The 13,722-nt window shown below is 42.8% G+C and overlaps 1 protein-coding gene across 2 annotated transcripts in view; it reads right to left on the reverse strand.

Moving 5' to 3' along the window:
- Window positions 1–13,722, reverse strand: part of LOC117590291 (netrin-A) — a 44,718-nt gene that overhangs the window by 1,355 nt on the left and 29,641 nt on the right. The window contains exons 3-4 of one of the 2 annotated variants that reach the window (XM_034282778.1): window positions 3,348–3,497; window positions 3,106–3,255 (exon numbers count right to left, since the gene is read on the reverse strand). In XM_034282778.1, the coding sequence (XP_034138669.1) occupies window positions 3,106–3,255; window positions 3,348–3,497 (300 nt within the window). Of the gene's footprint in view, window positions 1–3,101; window positions 3,256–3,347; window positions 3,498–13,722 lie in introns of both variants that reach the window. The other variant, XM_034282779.1, reaches the window with a different exon arrangement.

Genomic DNA, 13,722 nt, shown 5'->3' on the forward strand with positions numbered 1-13,722 from the left:
ACACAATTGGTGGCAGGCAACTCGAACAACTTCGTGGCATAAAAATGTGTATTAAATGAGGCAGCAAACTGCATTGAAAATGGAACTTTGCTTCTCCTTTGGCTATTTATGGCGGCGGCGTTTTCCCCGTGCTGACTTTGAGGGGGAACTTCCCCCGTCTGTGCACTGAGTGGCCAAGCGATATTTATCGCCATCATTTAAAGATCATTAGCCACGCCCCACGAACGCGAAACGAAACCAAAATACATACAGATATACTATTGGAAAAGCCCCAGACAGGAGGACGCTCGAAACGGCAAAATGTCTGAGTAATGTCTATGGGTAACAGGCGGAGGCTGCTAATAGATTTTATGATGACTAAATACCAACGCGAAATGCATCAGATAAAAGCAAAGGCCATAGAGCCATAGAGCGCTGCCTTAAAGACATCTTTTGTCCGTCAATCGGATTGGTTTCACATTTTGATTTACTCTTCCCCACGCACCCGCACACGCACACGCACGAACTGAATGAAAATCAGTCATAAATTTGCACAACATCCAATTAACATGACATTAAAAGTGACCTACGACCTCCCACGGTTTGGGGGCCAGCGGCAAAGGCAGCTCCTACAACCTACATCCTTCTGACTAACTTTAAATTAACTCAAACTTGAACAGAATTTGAAATTAATTTAATAAGATTATCAAATTATAAATTCATAATTAACATTCATGTTCTCCTGCCGAAGCGAGGAGTGGGACCCCTTTGGTTTTGCTTGCCACAACTCTCTCTCTCTCTCTCTCCCTCTCTCTGTAGCTCATTGTGTGTGCCACAGGACGAACTTTTTCGCCGTGCCTGCCTCGTCTATGCATGTCTATGCGTGTCCTGTGCCCAACTCAGACTCTGACTCTGACTCTGACTGTGGCTGTGGCTCTGTGTCCATTTGCCCAACAGAGTTCTTGGCTACAATTCAGGGAACAACCAAAGGCAAACTTTCCTCCACAGACAACTTTTCCAACTTGCGCTTTTCTTTGCCGACGTTTGACAAATAAATTTAACAGGGGTTCGCTCTCTGCCTCTTTAAACATGTACCCCCTGGAACCCCTTTTCGTGTGTCCTATGTCGACTGTTGCTTGATTTGCATTTTCGGCATGATGGATAGTTGGTGCCACTTGATATGCCGCAATTGCAGCCTGGGGAAGAAAAGCCCTGGCACTGGCACTGGCACTGGAATCGATCCCAGCTGGGCAACCAGAAAGTTTCCTTTGCTGCAAGTTCCAGTGCCTTTTGCTGTTGGCTGGCTGCAGCTCTAACAACTTTTAGTTGACATTTAATTAAGGCCATTAGACGGTATAGTTGTTGTGTGTTCTCAGTGGGCTAATATAATATTATTGAGACCTCAAAGCAGGCACTTGACTTGGGGGAAATCTGGTTCCTAGGAGCGAAAACCATTTCTGATTAAAATTATTCCAAATCTCCATTGAACAACCATCACAAGTTTGCTAACCTTTTAATGTTAAGTCCACTCTTGGATGATATCCCTACACAATGTCATTCAAAATCTATTCAGAAGCCCATCGCTTAAGCTCTGTTTCCCTTCTGCTTCCCTTTTGGGAGTCCTTTGACCACAGTGTGACTCCGTAATGATTATCTTCAATCCTGCATTTCCCGCGGCTGCTTAACCCGTTCAGTCAATTTGTCATTGTGCCCAATCCATCACTCTCTCAATTCTGTAATGCCACTCCCACCCTCCAGTCCAGTGATAGTCCATTGCCAACTTCCTACCGATATCCTCCCCCGGCACACGCCTAAGCAAATAGTTGGAAGCAATTAGCGTCGCCACTTGGCAACACTGGTCACTGGTCACAGTGAGGCTAAAAAGTATGCTGTCGCTGTCGCTGCCACTGCCACTGCTCCTGCTGCAGCTTATTCATGGAAAATTAAATAAAAAACTTTTTTAATACATTTGCTTTGCCAAGTTCTCGCTGGCTCCTCTGTCATTCCATCTATACCGTTCGCCGCTGCTCTTTCTTTCTTTGTAAATACCCTTTCAAGAGGGTATTATACTTATTTTATAGAAGCTGTTTGCAACTCGGAGAAATTAAACGTGGGTTTGAAATACTGCAATGTACTCCTTAAAATAAATATATTTAAAACCAACTTGTTATATATTTCTGCCACAAATCAATGCCAAATGCCATAAGTATGCCATGATAAGTTTTTGATTAAATCAAATAAAAAATTAAAAATTCAATTAAGTCAAAGTTTTGGCGATCTGCAAGGGAATCAAACGCTTCGTTCCTTCATGTTTTGTGTGCTTTCTTCACCCTCTCTCTGCTTTTGTTGCTGCTGATGCTGTTTTTTTTTGTGGCGCTTTAGTGAAAAGTTTGTTTAGCTTTTACTTGAGCACGCGCCACCTTGGTGAGTGGCGGAGGTGCGAGCGGTGGGAAAGCTCTAGAGAGCGAAGGGAAGGAGAACGAAAGCTTAGAGCATGATTTATGCTGCGTGGCGCATTTTGTTTGCTTGTTGCATCTGCATCCGCGCCCACCATCCACCATCCCCTCTCTCCCTTTCGTTATTTTTTGTTGTACTGGTAACTGTAACTAAAAGTTGCGTGCAAACATTTGCGCTGCCTGTTAAGTGCCGTTGTCTAACCATTCCCTCTCTCTCTCTCTCTCTCTCTCTTGTTATCTTGGAAGGTTTGGCTACTGCTCTCCTTGTTGTCATACTCTTTGTATGCACTTTAGCGGATTTGTGTTTTCTCACCCATTTGAGAGGATTACAAAAGCGAGAGGAGAAGCGCCAGAGCAAACTTTTGTCAGCGGGTGGACAGTGGCTACTCGGTTTGTGGTATGCAAAACATCGAAAGCCTCCAAAGAAAGGAAAATAGAGGGGGGCCTCAATTTCATGGCGAATTCTAGTCCGCTCGAGAGAGCAAGCGCAGTGGGCTGTTAGCAGCGCCGATGCCCAGTTAGAGCTGCTGCCTTGGACAATAAACGGTATGCAAAGCAGAGTATTTGGAAGCGGAGTATTCACTGTACAGTCAGTATTTGGAGCAAGGAAGGGAGGTGTTAGCACACAACAACAGATAGATATGGATATGAGAGGAGAGCACTTACTTACCCCTGCCGCCCTCGGTGCGGTAGTATGGGGACTGGGCGGCCGCCGATGCGGAGGCGCCACCGCGATTATTAGCTACCTCTGCAGTGGGCTCATCCGGCTCAGGTGCGGTGTTCTGTGTGTCCAGCATGTTGATCATGCGCAGAGGTTGCTCTGTGAATGGAGGGGAAAATAAAAGTGTTAGAGCCATATTTGTGATAGATATGAATACTTGAAGGATAGACTAAAGATATTTATTTACTCACTTATGCATGGAGCAATGTGGGAGCGACTCTGTTGGTAGCCACGCGCGCAGCGGTTGCAGGTCAGTCCGGTGACTCCGTCCTTGCAGGGACATTGACCGCTGGTGCTGTTGCAGATCTTGCCAGATGAACCGATCGGATGGCACTCGCAGGCTGCAGGAGAAAAAGAAAAACAATCATTGGCAGTGGCAGATAACGATGCAGATGCAGATGCAGATCCAAATACAAAGGGAAAACAAGATACAGATGTTGTTGGCAGATTTTTGGGATCGTGTTGAGAGCTTAATGGACCCGGTCAGCACTTCAAAGCCAACCAAAGGCGATTGCTATCTGAACCATCCGATTGCCAAATGGTAGCCGCCGCAGCGGGGCCCACTTGAGTTTTGCTTAAAGTTCTTTCAAGTTCTCTCCCTGATTTCTCCCACAGCTCCCCCAGCAGCACATTCGTTTATGAGCCGCGGAAATGTGCATTAACAGATACGATTACACGGACCCGTGTGCCTCATGCCTTTTGTCCAGTGCACGCACACGCTGCCAGTAAATGGGCAGTATCCGTCCGTCGTGGCGGATATTCCATCTTTCCGCCACCCGGTTAATTGCGAATAAAAGTGTGAAAGTGCTCGCGCAGCACGACATCTTTCCCAACTGCCTAAAGACTGGCAGAGACATAAGAGAGAGTCACAGAGCGCTCCCATTGAACCTCCATCTGCTGAAGGTATCTGCAGGATGCTCAGAATGTGTTCTCTCAGTGAAAGTTAATTCTCTTTTTCTACAAAAAATAGAGGGACAAAATATTTCATTATATTTGTCGTGCACCCAGCGGCCACTTTGGGGCACAAAGGCAAAGACAGCGAAACAGAGTAAACTTCATATTTTATTTCACATTTTGCAGCTCTGTGTCTCGTTTCCATTTTGGGGGTCTTATGTGTGTCATGTGTATGTCGTTGGGCGAGCACTATTCTTTCTGTACTATTATGAAGGACTTTGCAGTTGTTTCTCTGTCACTAGTGCCATTTAAGAGGAGCAGCACACAGCACACAGCACTCCCACAAAGCCACTCCAAGGAGAGACACAGACAGTGCGAGTACTCAAAGGGCGCGCTGGTTTTCCCTTTGGTTTGTTTAGTTAATAAGCCGCTTTTGGCCACATTTAATGGGTCTTTGCGTTTGGCTCGTTTGCCCAGAAGCTGTTGCATATTTAAAGATTTAACTTGTGTGCGGACACAGCATGTGGCATGTTGCATGGGACAATGTTCAGGAGAAGTTACAGGCCTGCATTGAATCGTATGTGGCACTGTATGCGGCAGCACCCACACATTCACTCACTGCTCTATGGAGTATGTAACACCTTATCTCACTCACTCTCATACTGAACCATATAATAGTCTCTCCTTCTCTTCTACCTCTCGCCGTCTCACTCTCTGGTTTCGTGAGTGCGTGCCACATTTGGTAATTTAATCCGATTTACAATAAATTAAATGCGATTTATATGCACACAGTGACACATCCGGATGATAACTACAACAACAGCAACAGCAACTTCAACTACAACAGGCAACAGACAATAATTACTTGCAACAACGGCAACAATATGGTGTGTCCATTGTTGCCCAAAGGGCGTCTCGCGTCCCTTCTGGACAGAGTCCACGGTGTGGTCACCGTGTAACAAACTACATGGAACTTTGGAACAAAAAATAAACCAGTAATACATGCTTTAAGGGTAAAGCGAATGAAAAGGAATAGAGACTTACAACCTAAAAGAAATTGGATCAAAAGTGCTCAAAACCTGAGAACTTCTTGGGATATATTGCTAAAATTGTTAAAAAAAAAAACTAGGCCTGACAGCACAAATACTATGATATTCTGTGCCCTGTCAACTAATTCTGGCAGTACTTAAAACCAAAAAATCTATTTGCAGACTAAGACTTTTGAGTTTAAAAATTAACATACATTTTGGTAACTTTTTTGTGAGGATTTTATTTTGGATAACAGCCAGAGAAGAAATTTAAAGAGTATTGAGAACAATTTAGCAATATTTATAATTCATATTTGTTTCTGGCATTGTTAAATAAAATTGATAAAAATAGAAATTATAATCGGAAAAATAAATCTCTCAAAAAAACATTGTAATAATTTTAAGATTATTTTTCAATAATTTCTATAAACCTTGTTGGAAAGATAAATATTGCAGTTTTAAGACAGATCTAAGTTTCTCTGATATTTGACTTGACCCTTAACCACTGTGCAATACGGTGGGCTGTCGGGCAACACAATATGACAATGCGAGTTGTGTGCTATCTGCGAACAGCGGACACATCGAAGCGTGGATTGGAATGGCAGTGTAGGTCTCTCATTCTCGGGTATGGTTAAAATGCAAAAGCCAGAAAAAACAGGGCTAAAGGGTAGAGAGCGGGGAGAGCGTTGTGAACGAGTTCATTACGCATACGCCATATCGTGGCATTGGCATCCATTTCTACACCCAACCACCCATAACCCTTCCATATATCCCTTCCATATACCCAGGCGCATTCCATATGCTCCACTCTGCGTTTTTCTTCTCATTTTCCATTTTCCATTATCCATTTCCCATTCGTATGTGTGTTTGGTCCATTGACCGAGGAAAAGATTATGAATTTTCATTATAACGAGCCAACAGAGAGAACCCATTCGAGTAGCTTCATTTTCGGATATTTGGAGCCGGCCCCCACGCCGTCTGCATTTCTATTTAATTATCAGAATGGAGTGAATGAATCCCCGATGATTCAGCTTTTGCCAGCGTATTCATTTCAGAGTTGGAAGGGAAGCCCTTTCACCGGAGAGCTCTTCATTTCATTCACTCTCTGGCTCTGATTTTTTACTCCAACCAGCAGCTGAGGTTCGAGGAGAGATTGGAGTACGAATACGCGACCCAAATGGCGATATGCCTTGAATCATTTTACACGCTACAGAAACAGAGACAGAGACAGAGACAAAGGGACGAGACTCTCGTGTAACCTGTCATTTGTTGCCGCTTATCCAGATCGATTCAGGTCAGGGTTCCCCGAAATAAATGAGACTCTGCATGGCATTGCGACACAAATGAATCATTTAGGGCCATCGGAAAGAGATCCCCCCGCTGCGAATGATCATTCAAGGGATTGTATTTGGCATTATATAAGTCCAACAGTCTAAGGATTCATTTAATACACTTATTCAGTGTTCCTTTCAGACCATATTCAATCTAAAGCTTAATGAGTCATGAAATGTACACATTTTTCTTCCACCCACAAGTACATTCATTTCCTTGATTGAATCTTGACTCATGATGCATAAACTCAAGTACAATACTCGCTTTTTGTTCATCCTGTTTGCCTTCACACCAGAAAGCGCTAACATAAATTATAAATTCAATTATGATTGATTCATTTTTCCTGTTGCTGCATTATTCACTCTCCCTCCACACCACTCATTAGATCATCGATTGGCAACGAATCTCTCTACGGAAAATTACGCCATTTGAATGGCTCATTAAACGCCTGAGTGCTGCACACAATCTATTCAGATATATACATATATCCGATTCTTTCCACTTGTTTATATTAACAGGTGAGTTTTTTACGGCTGCTGCCAGACACACGGCTATACTATTTTTATATCAATCATTCGCACGATGACCGGCATACATTTTCTTGCCCGAACATTTCCCCCATGGCCTCGAATTTTCCATTTCAGTTTGATGCTTTTCTTTTACTCATTTGGCATTTTACATTTCCAGTTAGCCTTAAAAGCACCAACGCCACCGTGTGCAACTTTATTTATTTTCCTTGGCTCTGGCTTCAGCACAAAAATTAATTAAGCAAAAGCTGAACGCACTCACAGACTCACACTCACTCGCACTCGCCCAAAAAGCTTTCTAAACTTAACAGTAAAAAGAGAACAAAATGAGAGGGCTATTTTTTGGATACTCTTTGGGTGACTGTGATGCAGATCTCGGGATAACTAAACAAAAACGAAAAGTACCTTCAGGATAATTGAATTCTACAAGAAAATACTAGTATCTGCGAATAAATGTATCACTGCTTTATGAGGTTCCAAAATTCCATCTTTTCCCCGGTACATACATCTATGTATGGAAAAAATCAGAATACCCTCGTGAGAAAAAGGGTATAACAAGGCACTACGCAAAGTGTAAACATCATAAAGCAAATCGAGCGCAATATGTTATTGTTTATTTCAAGTTTGCGCAAGTGAATCCACCCACACACAGCCCCCTGTCCCTGCCCCTGCCTCACCGCAAAAGTCGTCTTCCTCGACCATCAATTGCCATAAAATATGTTACCCAAAAACCGTTCTGGTCCAGAGGAAAAGCGGCGAAAACTGTTGGCCATCCGCACAGATGCCACTGCTGCCACTGCTGCTGCTGCTGCTTGGACTGCTGCTGTTTGTTATTATTAGAGAGGCCAAAATCCCCCCGAGAATAATGCAATTTTCCAAAGAAAAACTAAACAGAACTGAAGAATTATGAAGAAGATATTCCAGACCAGTCGAATGACTTGCAGTGAGAGATTACACCTGACCACGTGCCAGATAGAGCTGGGGGGGGATCTGAGTGGCTTATTCAAACATTAAACAGAACCCAATTGGAGATCTTGCAATGGGCACAGACAGAGGTGATTCATGCCACCCAGAAGGAAGAGAACATCGTTCAGGGTAAAGCTTTTAATGGCAGTCGAATCAAGCATTCTTTTTCTTGGATACACTTTTATGATACCCAAAGCACATCCTTTCCTTTTATTCATCCTTTAAGTTTATGGCTAATTTCGGCCCTCGATTCATTCAGTCGCTTAAGCCATGATTCAGTTGAACGATCCACCAATTGTTCATGAATTTAAATGAGCAATTCGATTTTGGCCCCAAAACCCAAACCCAATCTCAACCCCCCCCACCCTGTTCGAACCGGTTCAAAAGGCGATTCACCTTTTGCTCATTTCACACTTGAGTCCGGGCGATGGTGATGGCAATGGCGAAGGCGGAACTTTCCTTGGTCTTATTAATAAATCAAAGGCTTCGCACGACGACGCGACACTCCAAGGAAAAGTTGTGCCCCTCAAGTCGCCTCTTCCCCCCTCCATTGAGGCATGAAAAAAGTTTATCGCGGTTGCAACTGGCGCAAAGTTCGCTCAACTTTTGGCCGATGCCAAATGAGCAAAGATGAGAAGGTGGGCAGGGGCATGGGATTTAGCTCTGCGTGTAGGCGGCAGGCATCTCCATCTTGCTACAATTTTCGTGTTGCATGTACAAAGTTTTCCGTTTGTCAGGCATTGCCAGGTGAAAGACTGAAGACAGAGAGAGAGCGAGAGGTGTCTGTGGCAAGGCAGACGGATGGGGCAAAAAAGTTTTCGCGCTTTTCAAATTGTGCGTTAAAGATTGAGGTGCTTGAAGCGCACTGTCACAGAAACAGACACACACAAAGAGCTAAAACGAGAGGGAGAAAAAAGTGAGGAAAAGAGTGGTGGAGTGGGATGTCGTAAGAGATCTGAATAGGCCTATTGAAAATCAAACGATGCGCAGTAAAGTAGGCAATGCCTGAAACTTGAAAATGTTACCAAACTCTCCTTCTTCCGGCTGGGAAGTGCAACGTTTCGGAAAATGATTTTCCAAATGTTCCGCAACGGCAGGGTGAGTCCTGTCGTAGGGGAGAGAGCGTGAATTTCCCCCCTGAGGGCATGGGAAAAGTGGGGATTTTGGTTTTTGGGAAATGGCAGCGCCAATTTGACGCTCGAACAATTTGCACAGCTTTAAATGTCAACTCGCATGCAAAATGTCATAATTCAAATTGGGCAGATTGCCGGGCCACGCCCACAAACAAGCAACCCCCTCCAAGTACCCGTTCAACGGGGTGCTGCGGGTTGGTGATGTTTGCTGACCGGAAAGTACTCTATAATAGAGAGAAGATTATGAGAGATTGAGAATAAATATGACGAAGAGAATAGGAGGAAATATAAAAAGATGCGAAATTCGATGAAGGATTTCTTTGGGGCGCACCCATAAATGAGGACCATTATGAATCATTATGGATTTAAGAGACAAACTATCAAGAAACCAGAAAAGCAAGCGGAATGGTTATTGCATACATTCAATTTCTTTGCTTTTCTTAGAGCTCTATCTTTGAGATCTATCATTCGATCATATTTGTTGATGTCCTTGAAGAAAGAGAACATCATTTACAAGATGCATTAAAGTGCATTTAATTTATGCTTAAAATGATAAACGTGTAACTAAGCTCTTCCTGGAGTCCCACACTTGAAATGGCCCATGCATTTTTGTGGTTTCTTCATCAAGAAATTGTATTCCTCCAGAGCATTTGTGCGTCGTTGTCCGGCTTTATTGGAATTCCCGAAATATTCGGTGTATTTTCCATCAATTTTTGTTTTGTTGTCCATTGTTTTTTTTTTCGCAATGTTTTGCTTTTGTCATAGAAAACGTTTTGATATTTTCGTGGCACGGGCCACATGAACTTTTATTGCTTTGCCAGCACAAAAATTTGTCACGCCGCTTAGAGCTGCCTCCCCTTTCTTGTGGGGTGGTGCATGGGGGACACGGACGCCCTCCTGTGCTGCCACATGTAATAGATTTTTCCAGCTTAGTTTTTAAAACCACCTTGGCTTAGTGTCTGGCCTGTGTCTCTCCCCCAATGTGGTGCGGCGTGGGTGTTTGATAAATGCATTTCGTTTTGGTATTTTCCGAAATTTTCAATTGTGTTGTGGTGGGGGGCGGGGAGGCAAGGCCCAACAACCCTCATGGGTATATAACCTTTAACCTTTCACCGATTTGTTACAGTTGCATAGGCGCGCACTTTTATGAAATTCTAATGAAGTCTGACAGGAGTATTCCGTTTCATTCCTCCCCCAATGGATGGGAAATGTTCATGGATGATGTCCATGGAATGAGCATCAATAGATGTCCCTTGGCCCGGCTGCGTTTCATGAACTTTTTCGGGGCAATAAAGAACTTTTTTCTCGTATTTTAATTGCTGTTGCCTGCTGTGACCCCTATGTATATGGCATATACATGCAATATAGTATATCCTGCTGCATATCCTGCCGCACATTTGGCCGTGTTATTGCTGTAACATTTCGCACGTGACTTTCTGATTTTATGGCTTTTAATTTCACGTATTTAGTTACGGATAATGTTAATTGTATTCGAAGTCACGCCCAACATAACGCCTCCACACACCCGCCCTTCAACGATTGTCTCCGCCCCACAGTTGTGTGTGTGTGTGTGAATGCCATTCCATGGCATGCAGGAGGAGTCCTTTTGTTATATGTATCCGGAATGTTCCAGGGAGTCGGGCAGGGGAAGCAATTGCCAGGCTTTTCAATTGTATTCACTACTATGGGACAATGGCTGTGTGTTATATGATATGATAATGGAGCCATAGCCCTGGGTTAATCCATAAGAATTTGATTAGCAATTATGTATTATGATGTGTGACTGCTGGAAGGTATCGGCAGTTCCTTTACGAACTCGACTGCTCGATGATCTTAGCTAAGGGAAACCTGCTAGTGGGAAATTTATTAACCATTTTCCATTCGATATTCGATTGATGGATTTTTGTTTTGTTTTCATTTGTGACATGCAAAGTTAATGATGTCAACCTACGATGGCAGTAAGGCAGGAAAACAAGGCAGGGCCCAGCCGGGGGCCAGACTTTAATTATCAAAGGAGCTGCTGCAACAACTGCAACAAAATGAGTGGCAACAACAACCATGACAGGCTGCAGGCAGCAGGCAGCAGGCAGCAGGCAAATGAATAATGATTCGTTTACTGTCCAGGGATTGCCACTCATTGGATAAATAATAATATGTAATTTTCCGGTCATTGAAACATTTTGCACAAATAAGGAAATTGACTGGGGCCCCGGACCGCCTCTAGACGAAATGACTTTGACAGCACATGTCCACATCTGTACGTGAGCTGTATCTGTGTCTGCATCTAGGAGAGGGTGTGTGTAATGGTCTGTCCAATCCGCTTCCCATCTCCCTGTGCCTGTCCGTGTGTGTGATGAGTTATGGCTTTTCCAAAGTCCGACCATCCTCCCCCAGTAAGTCATTTGAATCATTTGAATATTTAAATTAAATCAACTTCAAAAACATCATCACAGCACTCAGACAAATATTGTAGTGTGCGGAAGTGCTCCCTCCCAGCCTCCCCGGAGCCTAATCTTTTCCATTTTAGCCCGCAATCGAAATGAATTCTAAGGCGTTAATTATAATGCGAGACGGCGAACAGTAGATGGGAATGGGATACGGGTTGAGTTGGAGTGTGCGTGTGTATGCAATATAAAATTTGATAGGCAAAAGTTACGAGCTTCGAAGGTGATTCGGAATGCGGATGGCGGAGGCAGTAAAATTCTACATCGAGTGTGACATCAAGAAATAGCATTAAAAAGAGATTGACTTTGGGGCCAGTGTGTGCTCTCACAATGATGTTAAGAGTGAAGATCTGCAAATGATTCGAAATGTCCCAAGGATAAACCAACCAGAAGATAGCTAAAGGCAGGACACCAGAGGAACTCCTCTGTAATATTCTCAGACACAAATTGAACCCTAGAAAAGATTCTAGAAAAGAAATCAATCAAACCAGATGTCCATGGACGTCATGCTCAGGCACATCGATGGGCTTTGAATATACAACAATCAAATCTATATCCATGGATGAACTTGAAAGAAAATTGCATAAGATTTGATTTGTTCTCTTGTGACAACAAAATCCATTAGTAATTTGGAATTTATTTTTTGGCAATGCGAGTGCTCGCACGAATGAAATATCTGCATACTTGAGATGGGAATGAAATAAATCATTGAAAGCATTCTTGACGGCAATGTCCTCTGACAGATACTGCATCAGCTGGAGGAAATGGCTGCTGCTGCTGCTGCTGCTGCTGCTGCTGCGGCTGCCTTGGCAAAAGACTTTCCACCAACAATTTCGGTTGACTAATTGAAAGTTCAGACAGGAGAGGAGGGGAGATGGATGGTGTGAATGCGGGTGCGGAGGGGAGCTGCAACATTTGGCAAATGGCAAAACATGACGTAAAACATTTTGACAACAAGTTGAAAACAAAGCGAAAACCGAGAAACCGAAGCACCAGCAACAACAATGAATGGAGCCAACTGTAAGGCGAGAATGTAAAAATGTTTCTTAACAAATTGCACGCATGTCAAAATTAAAATGAATAAATTTTTTATGACCCGCTCGCAGAAGGCATCGCACCACAAAAAACGCCAACAAAAACAGAGAGTGAGCGACGACGCTGAAGGCGATTAAATTTAAAAAATTGTCATAGCGGCGCCTTTTGTCTCTGATTTGAAGTCAAAGTCGAAGCTGAAGCCGAATCTGAGTCTGAATCTGAATCCAAATCCGGATCCGGAGTGTGGGCGGCGATGGTGGTGCTAATGCTGGCGGTGCACTTATTTACGATGTGGTTCGGCTCTGACTCTTTGGCGGATAATTAATTAAAAATCGATAAGAATTTGATTCGGATTTAACGGCTATGCGGACAATGAGAATTATGATGCTTAGTCAGCTACCCCCAAAGCGGTTCGACAAAATTTCTGACATCCCAATGACAAACGACACCCAAAGACTGCCGACTCCAGCGCCTCCCCACCGCTCCACACCACTCACAATAAAATGTTGCCACTGAAGGAAGCTGCTGNTTTTGTTTACGATTCCTCCGATGATTTTGCAATTAGCTATAGATTTTTCGAATGTGAATTCCCAGCGGGTTGTACGAATATCTATGTATTACGAGCAGTTGGAAGCCTATAAATAGTGGAGCGGTTTCGGTGTCGGTTTTGTGGTCCACCTAATTTGATTGTTTGCCAATCGAAAATTATTGCAGGCTCATCAATTTGTGTTCTGTGGGTGTCTTCTACGCACTGTAGTCTGTATTCATATATGTATACATACGAGCATCAGAGAGTGGAATCTTGACCATGGTTGGAAGCATGCAAAGATGGACATTTATTCCCGAAAGTATTGCTAGTATTGCCATCTACCTATCTATAATCTTGGGTTAGTATGTACCTTTTATCTACTTATCTACCAGTTTTCTTAATTTTTAATGTATCTTCTAAACGGGAAGTATTTTTTCTAAATTGTATCCACCTCCTTACAGTTGTGATTCCATTTTGTATCGCTCTGGGAATTTTTTTTTTTTTTTTTTTTTTTTTTTTTTTTTTTTTTTTTTTTTTTTTTTTTTTTTTTTTTTTTTTTTTTTTTTTTTTTTTTTTTTTTTTTTTTTTTTTTTTTTTTTTTTTTTTTTTTTTTTTTTTTTTTTTTTTTTTTTTTTTTTTTTTTTTTTTTTTTTTTTTTTTTTTTTTTTTTTTTTTTTT

This window comes from Drosophila guanche, unplaced genomic scaffold, assembly GCF_900245975.1.
Source record: "Drosophila guanche unplaced genomic scaffold, DGUA_6, whole genome shotgun sequence".
NCBI classification, from domain to species: domain Eukaryota; kingdom Metazoa; phylum Arthropoda; class Insecta; order Diptera; family Drosophilidae; genus Drosophila; species Drosophila guanche.